A 13,952-nucleotide genomic window follows, 5' to 3' on the forward strand; every position below is an offset into this window, starting at 1 on the left:
TTTGAGGAAAAAGGCCAGGGCTGCTTTTTTGGCTAGCAACAGAGTTCAAATAGTCTCATCAGATATTGGTGCCTATATGTACTGACATAATTATATAGCTATCACCGTCTTTTTAATTGGTATAAGCAGATGTTCATTAGAGGGATGGCTACCATTTATTGTGTTGGCTTTTTGTTTTTCACCTTTTTCCCTCTCCCCATTTTTTTAATGTCTTTTTGATTGTAATTTAAGTGAATTTTGTTGCATTCGTGCATGTGCAATGACAAATTCAATTGCATTCCATTTAAAGAAATATGGTAGGTACTGTTGTTTTGGTTAACAACAGAGATAAAATAGGCTCAGAAGACAATAGGGATTAAAACTGAGATGATTACAGCTACCTTTTTTTTTAATATAATTTTTTAGAGCCACTATTTCTTATCCAGTGGTTTTGATTAGCAACAGAGTTCAAATGGGTTCAGCAGACAAACTGAACTGATGTAGTTACTGTTATGACACTTTTGGGAAAACAAAGGAGTCTAGATGAGAAAATTTGGTATAATAAAAAAGGTTAACAAGGGCTGTTTTGTTGTTTCCCACATGATGGCTATTAACAGATGTTTCACGCGTTTTCTTCCATTTTCCAGAGTGGGAAATAGCATAGATGCGTTTGCACATCCATGCATGTTATTCCTGTAAGAGGCTTAGACTTGAGTGGAAGGACCAGGGTTAGAAGGCTGCACATAATCCCCACAAACAGACCCCTATGACAAAAAAAACAAAAAAAAAAAAACAGACCAAGTTCCTCAGTTGGCTAGAGGCAGACAAAAAAAACAACATTTCAAGCAGCTTCTTGCTGTTTATTTATAGCCGCCACGTGAAAGGAGGACACCATTTGTCTTCAAGTAAGGCCCGGAGAGGCACTTCGCACACCTGCTGTACTTCCTCCTCCACCTCTCCTCCCATCCGCTCTACAGAAAGACAGCAGCTCCTTCCACACTATGCTGCAATATCTTCTAAGGTGTCACAAAAGTTTTGCTGAGAGTCACCCCGGCGTTCAAGCGACTGTTCAAGTTCCTCACCTGACTGCCATCTTTCTGCCAAAAAATGGCAGGCGGGGGGTTACCCGTAGTGCCGCACTGGAAGGTGACGCTCCTCCCCTGGGAGGCGATCTGGTCCCGCGGCTTTGAAGCGATCTGAGGTGGCACTGCATAGGAGGAGAAGATGATGATGAAGGAACACGAGACTAGCTTGTTAAGCACATTCATTTCCTCACTGTCATCATTGCCTATAACACACGTGATTGTACAACTCATCAATGATGGATAGGCCATTAAACCTCATGGCTTTTAGTCCGTCCTTATGTTTGCAAGCAAGCACATTGTGAGCATCCGACACTATCCGATCATGTACAGTGGAACGTCCAAAATTTTCTGGGGAAAAAAAATGCTTCAAAAGTCATACAATACTGAAATACATGTGTGATGATCATGTCAGCAAATTTTGAAAAAGGATGAATTCCAGTGTCTTTTATTTTCCCTGTATTTTTTTGTGATGCTAAGTGTGACAATAACCCAAAAAGCAGATATGGAATTTACTGTCAAATGAAAGATGTCTGACAAACTCTTCAAAGACAAAATGACTGAATGAATAATGAACTGATGAATAAAATTAAAAGGATATGTAAATAAAAGCAAATATGCTGCTTACAACCATAACACAATGCTGATAGCTCAGGGTAAAAATTGTAATATCAAAATTCAAATAGGTCATTTTACATACCTGGTATAGATGGATACCCAATAAAATAAAACATTTTTTGAAGCGCATAGTAGTTTGTTAGTTAGCCTTTTTGTCAGTAAATAGATAGGTCAATGTCAATTTTATTTGTATAGCACACTTCATATAGCAAGCTTAAACTCAATGTACTTCAACATAAAAAGCAAAATGACATTAAAAATGTAATTAAAACCAACAAACGACACAATTAGCAAACTAACTAACAAACAAACAAACAAACTTTAAAGCTAGTGAGATAGCTTTACTTACTTATTTACGTAGCAGCCTTATGATGTAGCTAGCTAGCATTTTCTTAAATACCTAGCTAACCTATAGTACTAGTACAAGTATAGTATATAGTATAGTAGTATAGTATACAAGTTAGTAGCTAGTTAGTGACTAGTTAGCTTTGAATTTTTTATTTTATTTTTTAGCTTGCCAGTTTATGTAGAAGTTTACCAAGCCCGTAAGGTCACATGGTAGGGGGGAAAAATAATTTGCGTTTTACTCGCAAAAAACTTTGCATTCTCTCGCAAGTTTTTGTGCGAGAGAACAATTTTTTTTTTTTTTTAACGAGTTGATGTACTTCCGGGTCATCTTCCGTGTGACCAAAAGAAAAGCGACGAGGATGCAGCACACTCCTGACACGCCCCATTCTCATCATTTCGGTAAAAGCTTTTACATGCTCCATCCTTGACGCTTCTGCTCACACTGAAGATGACCCGGGCCGGAAGTATATCAACTCGTTAAAAAAAAATCAAGCGTCCTCTCGCAAAAAAACTTTTGCGTTATAAGATTGCGAGAGAACGCAAAGTATTTTTTTCCCCTACCATGTTGGGGTATGGTGTGGAACGTGGGACGTGGGCTGCATGACCGAGTCACATGATGCTATCTTATGTTGATTTCCGCCGCCCGTCTCTTTGGCAAACACACTCGCCTCTGAACGCACAGCTTCTGCTGCCTCGCCTGCTCTTGTCCACATTAGCACGCAAACACAACGCTGCTGCCTCAAAGCACACACATACCCATTACCCACGCACACACAAGCTGTAGACTCGACTCGAGTCCAGATGACGTATGGCACTTTTATAAGCAATTACACTTGTTCGTTTCGCAGTAGCTTTGCATTAATTATTCCACTGTCAGTGTGTATTATTAACACCATGTCAAGATTACAGTTAATTTTTAACATCAGAGAACATTAAGAAGGATAAAATGTGCAAGTTCTGTGTTCTATGCTACCAGTCTCTTTCCCCCAAAATAGATCTCAAGGCTTTCAAGAGATTAGTTTTGTTAGTCAAAGCAAGAAATCAACACAAGATAATTGGGAGTCCAGTGCATGGGATGATGTCATTGCACTACCAGTCACAATTTCCTCCTTTTCCCTTATTAATCTTTCATGGATTGTTCTTCTAAAGCGGGATCCACACATACCAACAATCGGGACAGAGAGTGATTATCCTGTGGTGTGGGCTGACGATCGTAAATGCTAAACCTGTTCAATATTGAGGATCACAAATACGTTGGCCATCTGGAGTATATTACACACATTAGGGCAGTAAAAATCTCATGGGTCTCTCATGTGCTCTTTTGGAGAAGTCACACATTAAAAAATATTAGTTAAGATGTTAAAAATCGCTATGTGTATACCCTGTACAAGTCAAAGCAAAAATCCTACTGCTTTTTAAAGCATATCAAACCAGTTAAGGGTCAAACGTTGCTCCTCCCGTTAATAAGTAATTGCAGTAATTGGACGCAGAGAAATGCAATGTGGAAAGAGAGAGAATTGATTTGAGCAATAGAAGGACAGGCAGAGACATGGAAGGATTTATGAGCCTGTGATGTATTAATTTGGACTTGTGCTTATCTAAAGTTTTTTTTGTGTGCTTCTGAAAGCGAAAGAGGAAGCGCTGTCTGTCAAACAGGAAAATAAGAATACAGAACGACAAGGGGGAGACAATATGGGAGGGGTGAGGAAGGGGAGAGTGGAAGTTACGCAGCCGGCCAGCTGGAATGATGATAGGGTTTGAAACAGGGAGATGGAAAATTAATGAGATGGATGAAACAGGCAGCGACATCAGAAAAGCGCCGATAGCGTGCAGAAAAGAAAAAAAACACAGCGAATGGGAGTGAATGGCAATTTGCTGGGATTGGATTTCATTTAGACTGATAAAAGCATTAGTGGAGGAAGGCGTCTGAATCAAGACGCAGGAAGGAGCGGCCCGGAGCGTTAGGAAAACTAGGAAGGAGAAGAGGAAGAGGAGTCATGTCTTATTAATGCAGCGACTGCTCGCCGGCAGTGAGTTCAAGCACACGTCCAGTAAACATCTGTCAAATGGCCTAATCCCGACAGTTTAGCGTAATCCCTGCAGATGCACTCAACACTAGCTCGGCCCAAAACAAGCACACAAAAAAAGGAAAGAAAAATAAGACATTTTTTAAGTGGAAAAGTTAATAATTAAATCATATTTTATGATTAGGTAAATTGTGGGGGGAAAATTTCAAGATAAACATATTTATTTTTTTAGAAAAAAAATCATTTATTTTCAAACAACAACATTTGACAATAAAATTCAATTCCTATAAAGATAAAGTTATACTTTAGAAAAAACAACTTGTAATCAATATTTTTTTAAATAAAAAAAGTCCAAGAATTTTTTTAAAATAAATTTGGAGGAAAAAAATCATTAAAAAAGTTATGATATATAATTTTGTATTAATTATTTTAGAATATGCACATTTTGTAAATATGTTTTTTAAAGAAAAAAAATCCTAATCTGATGAAAAAAATATAATCAGTCTAAATAGAAAAAAAGCCATAATCTTACAAAACTAACTTTTTTTGTAGAAAAATGTTGCTTGAAGTTGAAACTAAACAATAAAAACATCTGTAAATATATCCCAAAAAGTGTATTGTATTACATTAATTATTAATTAAAATTTTAGAGGTATAATTTCATCTTCATACGTTTAAGAAAAGTTGTATATTCTTGAATTAAAACAACAACAATCTTTCAAGAATGACTTTCTTTGGGTGAACATCTGAACTGCTCTATCTGTCTTTAATACAGTTAAAGTAATAGTCCTGACATGATTAATAATCTGATGTTGATTGGCCAAATGGCAGTTTTACATTTTTGGACTTCTTTAAATGTATTTTTTATAATTAAAGATTGATCTGAGTTTTCTAGAATTGCATGGCGGTCCAGATCATATGCTCTAGCAGGCTATATAAAGCCTGGACGCCTCTTATGAGTGAACTTCACCACGTTTTCATGCATGCTTGAGCGTGTTCTGCATGTGTGCATGTTCAGCCCGCATACAAAATGCATGATGCATTCTTCATCTTCTTACCGTGCACCTGCAGCATGGCCGAGGCCTCCGTCTTGCCCACGCTGTTTTCCGACGTGCAGGTGTACGTCCCCTCATCCTGTTCCTTCACACGGAATAAACGCAGGCTGTTGCCGTTGCGGATCTCGAACCTAACAAATGGAGAACGCAGCAGGAAGTCATGCTATCATTTGAAGAAGGATTTGCCAAGTCAAGCCAGTATTATGTGCTTAATTTGATGGAACAGAAGCTTTTGTTGCAAAGTGTGGAAAGTCATTCCAATGAGAAATTAAACTAATCCTCAGCAATTAATTCAAATATGAACTAAACCACCAAGTGAGCAAATGCAGAATTGTTTAATAAGCTTAGCTAAGTATACCATATATTGAGATGGAAGAAAAAGGGGGGAGAATTTGGTCACAGGATAATTCTGTCGACTAATGAATCCTTTTATGGTCCCTTTTTATTAACTTAAGTTATGTCAGCGCACTGATAGGGTTAGGGTTAGGGTCACTTATGAGGGACACTCATATTCATCCACTAATGCATATGGACAATTTCTTCTGTCTATTTTAGAGAGATTTTCTTTTTTACATTTTCATCAGAATGTCAGAATTTTTTTAGGGTATATTTTTATTTAATTTTTTTTTTAGAAAACATCGCTTTTATTAATGCATATTTTAGAAAAAGTAACAGAAAAAGAAATACAGTATTAACAAAAAATTTTTGGGGTTGTTATTTATTCATTAATTTTAACGTAATTTTATAAGAATAATTTAAAAAAAATTGCTTTTGTATTTGTTGAGAATGAAAACTTAATCTTGGGTAGGGCTGCTCGATTATGAAAAAAATATTAATCACAATGATTTTGGTAATAATTGAAATAATTAATTAAATAATTTAATTTGATTTAATAATAATTGAAATCACGATTAGGATGATCATTTATTTTTTGATACAAAACAAAAAAATGTTTAAATGTAAAAATTATTAAGACAAATAAAATTCTTTGGAACACTATAATTATGCAAGTTCCTTTTGGATGAAACTAAATTTATTAAGTTAGATATTTTTAAATTAAAAAAAGTGCAAATGCATAAACTCAAACAACTCCAAAATTAGTATTGATAATCTTTTTTTGGGTGACGATTATGCTGAATTTTTAATTGTGTAATAATTGAAATTGTAATTGAATTTCGATTAATTGCACAACCTTAATTTAGGGTTGTTTTTTTTCTGAATTCTTCAGCCCAAACCCTTACCTCCCTCGGGGGAGTTCTCCGTCCTCTCGCCGCCATCTCACAGTGGGAGGAGGATCGCCGTGGACCTCGCACAGGAAGTCGACCGTGTCATCCTCCATGACCACCTGGTTGACGGGTCTGCGCACCAGCACGGGTCGCTCGTACACCACCAGCTCGGCGGGGTCGCTGTCGCGCTCGCCCACCATATTGGTGCCCACGCACACGTACATGCCCGCGTCGCCTTTCCTGGTGTGCGAGATCATCAGCTTGCCCCCGCGCACCTAAAAATGAACGCAACAACATTAGATTTACCCAAAAAATCACAATAAAATGGAGAATAAAATTGTAATACTAAAATTGTAATATTCCACAAAAACAATATTCATCAGAATGCCGTGTTTAGACTCCTGGAGATGTATAGAATATAATATTGTTAAAGGGGAAGTCAACCCTATAAAAATCTTTTCACAATAATATGTTCTATGCAGCCCCACTATTCTAAATATGGCATTCTGGGTAAAATTGCGTTAATGGAATATAAGTTAAGCAGCAAAATCCAGCCGTTTTTATGCATCTCAGGGGGCGGCCATTTTGCCAGTTGCTGACGACTGAAGATGACATAATTGTTGCTCAGGTCTCAGGTAACAACCAATCACAGCGCAGCTTCAGAAAACAGGTGAGCTGTGATTGGTTGATGCCCGAGCAACTGTGATGTCATCTTTAGTCGACAGTAAGTGAGCAAAATGGCTGGATTTTGCTTTATAACTCATATTCCAAAAATGTAATATTAATCAGAATGGCATGTTTAGACTAGTGAGGTCACATATAACATATTGTCAAGAAATGTTTAAGGTTGACTTCCACTTTAAGAACATTTGTTTGGAATATTTGACCATTACTCACAGAGATGCGTTCATCTTTGGTGTTGACCCTGACATTGTTGCGCTTCCAGGACACCAGAGGTTCGGGGTGACCGCGGGGGGGCACGCACTCCAGAACGGCGGGCTCACCAGCTGCCACCACCACGTCACTCGGCGCTTGACGGAAATCATCTCGGAGGACTGTAGAGGGGGGGAAAAAAAACACAAGAGTGAATTAGTTCATTGGGATGTCAGGTGGGCGAGAAGCAGGCGGCCATATTGTGGTGAAACATTTGCTTAAATTGTTTAGTCTTGATTTGCGTGACTTCTCTTGTAGCGTTTTCCTCTGTTGTCCGTCCTAGTGGAGCTAATGAATAATGCACATCTCTCCGTCCTACACTGAGTAAACAAATAACATTGCGGATTCATAATTCATAGGTGGGGGGATGGAGTGGCTGTGTATTTACAAAAACATTAGATTATCTTTTCAAATAAATCAGTAATATACAGTAGCTTTGGATGTGACTCAATCTTACGTTTGCACCTGTGTATGTGGGAGAAGTTTGACTTTGCAAAGTCTTGATATCTTTTAATTTCCTGCTGTGATTGACAGACCAAAGCTCTGGTGTCAAGTCTAGCCGGCTCCTCCATGGCAGAATCCATCATTGTAATCTCTCGCAGCAGATCAACTTGGAGAACTTTTATCAGGCATCCTAAAGTGCCTCAAAGTGGCCCTTTGAAAAAATACTTCAATCTGTTTCAACGTTGAGTTGACAAGCTGCTCGTTAGCATCTTCGATTCAAGTGAACAGTTAGCAGTTAACATAGCACACAAGATTAGATTTCATAGTGAAATGTGATTTTTACAGAGATTAATGAATATATGCCTGTAAATATTATATGCTATGTGCTTGTGTTCAAATAGCACAAGATTTATAACTACCGCAATATCGATGCTACTTTCATTAGCCTTTCTACAACGTGTTAGCATTAAGCTAACGGGTGCTCATATGAAAAAGTGGTGTGGTTTGGTGAAACCCAAAATGTCATCATTAAGTTGTTTTTAATATATGAATAAATCCCAAGAGATAGCACTCTTACACAACTCTTCATCATTATATCCTATTTTTTTTCAAACGATACAGAATTTCAATTTCAACAAGTGGTAGTGAATGTGAGCACACGTGTGCCTCCGAGCTCAGTGGAGACGATGACGGCTGGCGCGCAGCATCAATATTCAAACCCACCGGGCTCCTGCAAAGCTCATTTGAAATTAAATGATGGCAGGGTTGTAAAAATGGAATGTTATCATCAAGTGTCTTGGGTAAACGGCGATGAATATTCCAACAACTTTGCAAGAGTTCTGCCGACGCACCTCAGATTATTTTAGACGGAGGAAAAGTGACCTTTTCCAGAAATGAGGCCTCATTAGGGATGTCAGTACGTACGTCTCATACACATTTATATTCATTCGCCTAATGTAGATGTGTGTGGTGGTGTGTGTGTGTGTGCGTGCGCGTGTGTGTGTGTGTGCGTGTGTGTGTGTGAGAGACAAACACTTCAGCTGAAAGCACACCAATGAATTTGCATTTTGTTTCTGCAACGTTGATATCACCTTCCATTAAACTGAAGGATACTCTAAATTTATTTTTTAACAAACTAAAATTGCGATACCAGGGTAATATTTAAAAAAATATATCAGCCAAAATGTAATTTTTAAACAAACTGAGAAAATGTTAAACATGATCACAATCATTACACTACATTATGCCATTGATTGCTGTTCGGCCCTGTTCAAAACGAACCGTACAGTCATATTTGTTTATTTGCTGTGCTGTATTCTTCGAAAGCAACGTCACTCTTCGGCGGCAGAAGTTCATTCAAAATGGGGCGCGGGAGAGATGATGGTTTAATTCCTTCAGCATTAAACTCGATTTTCAAATTTCTTTCAAAAGAAGGCGGACCTACTGTATATATGACGCTTACTTGAGAGAGGCGAAGACACCGGCAGCCATCTTACGTTGTTGATTGCTAAGGCCGCCTAACTTGAATACATTGATTTCTTCGCGGTGTTTTCACGTTTAAATTTTCTGTCTCTATGGCGAAAATGCAAGCAACGGGAGGCCATCTTACGTTGCCACTTGCTAAGGCCGCCTAACTTGAATACATTGATTTCTTGGCGGTGTTTTATGTTTTAATTTTCTGTCTCTATAGCGAAAATGCAAGCAACGGGCGGCCATTTTACGTTGCCACTTGCTTAAGGCCGCCTAACTTGATTACATTACATTGATTTCTCTGTGGGGTTTTCACATAATTTTCTGTCTACGGCGAAAATGCCACCGATAATACTGAGAGAAGCGCTACTTGCACATTTAATCGGTAAGAATGCAATTACACCATCTGAGGCGTGCTTGCGCAGATGGTTGGCAATATTTTTTCACCAATTCAGCAACTACACTAGGTCTAAATACATAGAAATTGTCCAAAAAACATGACTGTTTGGTTAGGTTTGCCCAGCCTCAGAAATGCGATTGATGATAACTGTCCGTACTCACTCGCTGGTATAACAATGTGTCTGGTTTCCAGGCTAGCATTGCAGTGGATTGAAGCAGCAATGCAAGTTGCTGTTGTTGCTGCCATCACCCACCCCAACCCCCAAATGTGAAAATAGAAGAGGCTCCATTTTGGCTGCTGTTGCGAGCACTGTTCTGTACACACAAAATATGATCCCTTTCCAAATAAACCCGTGTGACATTTGCTCTGTACACAAACCAAAGTCTCTGATGCAGCTTTCAATCCAAAACCTTGGATCAAAAATCTTCAAAGCGGGCACTGAATAAGAGGGCGTACACTCAACTTTGCCTGAGGGCTTCGATAGACAGATGGTACTTAAGAGGGGAGAAAGTTCCAGAGGGTGACAAAATAAAACTTTTCCTAGGCTGCCTTCTTAAGCACTTGTCCAAGGATGACTAATGGCGGCTCCATTGTTTCACTTAAAGTGCCGCTAATGAGATCCTTCCTGCTCCCACTTTAAACGTTCACTGTGACAGAACTGGACGCCCGGGCCCCACTCCCATCCCAGAGCCTAACTTCTCCGCCATAATAGCATCGATTCCGACAAGTGATCCTCCTCAAATGCTCGCTGCGTCCGCGCTCGCTTGGGGGGCAGCTGAGGCTCTGACCCTGCCTCTTCACAGCAAGACAAATCCTCCCACAAAAACTCCCCAAGGCGCTTCCTCTGCACTTAAATAAAAGACAAAACAGGGCTAAATGAATGTTGCATCATCATTCCATGCAGAGAGCCCGGCTCTCACTGGATTGACGTTGATATCCCCACTGAGCATTGCAAAAAGGCTTTCTTCTTGGATTTGATGAGAAATGAGCATGAGGAAGACTAATCCAAATAAACAAAACGACAAAAATCACACAGTTTCATTCGGTGGCTCGTTTTTATGCTAATCGATTGTGAGCATGGAAGGAAGGGAAAAAAAACAGCAGCCGCGGGGCAATTTAGTCAACAGGCGACAAGCTATTTACATAAGTGACACACTGAAGGAAACATGATGCTCCACTGTCAAGAGTGTGAACGAAAATGCGCAGCCATGGGGAAGTGTTTTTCGATCCTCTCAGGCACATATGAGCACATATACAATGTTTATTATGAACACATGAAACCATGTGACTTCATTTTGATCATTTTGTTATCGTTGGTACGAGTCATAAATGAATGCTTTTTCGGTTTTCATATCACTTCATCTTACACAACACAATATAGACGTCGTAACACTCTACGATCACAATGCGTCCCCTTGTATAAAATGTTCTGCAAATTTTAAGAATTTTGCGGTCATTTTTTTTATGATAGTTGTGGGTTAAAATGCCTGATTTTGCGGTCAATATTTCAAAAAGTTGCGATAAATTATTATAATTTTTTTGGCCGTTGCTCAAACACTTTCTGCAATTTTTAAGTGGATTTTTACAAAAAGCAACAGATATTTTCAAATACGTATAATAGAAAATGTAATAGAAAACTGCACAACTCTTGGCTTAACATTATTCACATACAAATGTAATATAACTATGCACCGTTTTACACCGTAATTTGTTCCGTGCTCCCGACAAACCTCAACTCCATCGCCTCCGTGAGTGTGATTTGCCGAGACTGGCGAAATGTTTTTTTTGTTCTCTTTTGTCTCGTTCGACAGCACAGTTCTGTGCTTGTGTGCTCAGTATGTAATTCTCTAATTCTCTCCGTTCTACAGAGAAAGATTTTGATGCTTGTTTTTGGATTAATAAAGAAGACAAAAAAAAAAAGAACTGCAGCGCATTGTGCTATGTATTTCCGCAAGCAAGATTATGTCGACCAATAAGATGAGCGGATTCTGAATTGTCATATTCTATCCTCTTCTTTTACCGAAACGTGCTATTCGTGTGGTTTGCGGTTGTGGATACAGAAACCGCGACATTTTATGAATTGATGGAGTTTAACCGCCTTAAAATATTGTATAAAGCCTATCGTGAAATTTTACCAGTTAATATACAAACTTAAAATTTATAAAAAGGGAAATCGAGTACAAATTGAGAGGAACAAAGCAAAAAGAACGATGTATTTCAACTCAAGGTGTCAGTCTCTGGATTGTAAAACTAAATCTTCTCAGTCTATTTGTATTTTCAAAAAATGTAATAAAAGCACAATTACTGCAAAAAAACAATATAGCACAAGGACACACAGTTGAATTATTTTGAATTATTTTGTAGTATTGTTACACTGAAAGCATCTTGACCGCTCGCTGTCATTCATTTTGTGTGTTGTTTTTTTTGTTGTTGATCAGAGGCAGACAAAACAAGTTTTACTTCTTTCCGTCCCCTTTTATTTCTTTTACTTTACTTTGAATTTGAATATTGCTTTATATTGTCTTTTTTCTTTTACAAACGAATGAAATGAATGAAATATAACAGTACCACATCATGTAACACAGTTTACACAGTTGGCCCAATACATGTCACAGAGTCAGATTAGTTTATTGGTCCCTAAAAGACGCTTGGTGGGAGTAAAGGAACAAGTGGTTCTTATTGTGTGTCTTTTTTGTGTGAAAGCATTTTTTTTGGCAGTAAGGCCATTAGGGACGTGGTCTGTTTCCAGCGGCCCGTCACAGCTAATGAAGACGTCGGCTGCTGTGGCGACAGTGATTGCTTTAATCCGCGCATTGTCTCATTGTGCGGTTGGAAGATGACACTCGTAAACCCGTAAAGTTCTCCGCCTCTCAGCGAGACTGCAATTACACAGGTGGGTTGTTTTTTTTTTACATCCAAGTGCGGGACGGACGGCCAACCTCCCCGCTGGGAGATGCCGTGCTAAGTCTGACACCTAATTCATTTATCACAGTGAAGACTGTTGCTTTTTTATGATTATTGGTGTCTCCTTGTATGCATATCATTATAATGTCTGCCCTGCTTAACAAGATCATTTTATGACTTTTCTGCTCGTGGTCTTTGGACAACAAAGCGAAAATAAGCAAGTTTAAAATTTTTATTTTTTTATATTGCTTTTATTACTTTGTTACAGACGCTCCCCTACTTACGAACATTCGAGTTACGAACAACGGTACATACGAACATGTCTGCGCGCATGCGCGCATGTCAAAAAATGTTCAGAAAGAGATGCTGTAAGTTAGATTTTGTATTGCGCACCTTTTTCCGAGTACTGCAGTGCTTCTTTCCGACGCTAATACCGACGCTTGGCGCTGTGAGAGCTCACCCAGCATTGGAGGCTCAGCAACGTGTCGAGGAGGAGGAAGAAGAAGAAACGCCTGTCGCTCATAAAGCCATCGCACTCTTCGAGCAGCAAGACCCAAATATTGAACGTTGCACAAAGGTTGCAAATCAATTGAATGATGCCATACAGTGCTACCGCATCATTTATGATGAAAAAAGAAGAAAACTGTGCAATCGTCGTTAGATCGCTTCTTTCGGCCAGTTTCTAGTAAATCCTCCAAGGAAGATACTCATCAACCCTCATCTTCTTCTCCGCGACCCTCAACTTCTTCCTACATTGAAGTTACGGAGGAGGAAGTAACTTTTGAAGCCCATTCCAGCGACGACGAAGAACCTGTCATGATATAAAATCCTCCTCTTCCTCCTCCTCCATCAAATCCTTAAGCATCGAGTACATCTTCCAAAAGTAAGTTAAACTTCATTTTATTTATCTTATTACGTACATGTACATACTGTGTGTGTGTGTCTCTCGCTCTCTCTCTCTAACATACGTAGTACAGTACTGTACGTATTCTCTTTAAACATAATTTATAATACAAAATATAGCACTGAAGCAACTTACGAACAAATTCACCTTACGAACGATCGCTCAGAACGTAACTCGTTCGTAAGTTGGGGAGCGTCTGTATCACAGTCTATAAGGAATTTGGCCACCTGGGGGCAGTATAATACTAAGATAATAAATACAATACATGAAGAGGTAGGAATCTGTTCATTGTAGTACACATTTTTCGCGCAATGTCAACCGTTCGTCGATGCCGGGTTGGGGTGTTCGCTGACATTTATTCTCGAACGGGATGTGTCAACTTCTCTCTCGGCTAAAGCCAGCTGTGGGATAGGCTCCAGCACTAGAGTTTACCTCATTTGCTTCAAGACAAGCTAAATCATCATTTCATTCCATCAATTGGCACCGGAGGATCAATTTCTACTTCAACATATCTCAAAATCATGAGGCATTAGTGTACACAAACACAGGCGAAAAAAAGCGG

At 38.9% G+C, this 13,952-nt stretch overlaps 1 protein-coding gene across 2 annotated transcripts in view; it reads right to left on the bottom strand.

Moving 5' to 3' along the window:
* The window catches only part of LOC144052138 (roundabout homolog 2), a 56,680-nt gene that overhangs the window by 22,486 nt on the left and 20,242 nt on the right, over window positions 1-13,952 (bottom strand). For both annotated transcript variants that reach the window (XM_077565983.1, XM_077565985.1), the window contains exons 3-6: window positions 7,233-7,390; window positions 6,351-6,610; window positions 5,113-5,240; window positions 1,062-1,186 (exon numbers count right to left, since the gene is read on the bottom strand). In XM_077565983.1, the coding sequence (XP_077422109.1) occupies window positions 1,062-1,186; window positions 5,113-5,240; window positions 6,351-6,610; window positions 7,233-7,390 (671 nt within the window). The remainder of the gene's footprint in view (window positions 1-1,061; window positions 1,187-5,112; window positions 5,241-6,350; window positions 6,611-7,232; window positions 7,391-13,952) is intronic.

This window comes from Vanacampus margaritifer, chromosome 5, assembly GCF_051991255.1.
Source record: "Vanacampus margaritifer isolate UIUO_Vmar chromosome 5, RoL_Vmar_1.0, whole genome shotgun sequence".
In the NCBI taxonomy this organism is placed as follows: Eukaryota; Metazoa; Chordata; class Actinopteri; order Syngnathiformes; family Syngnathidae; genus Vanacampus; species Vanacampus margaritifer.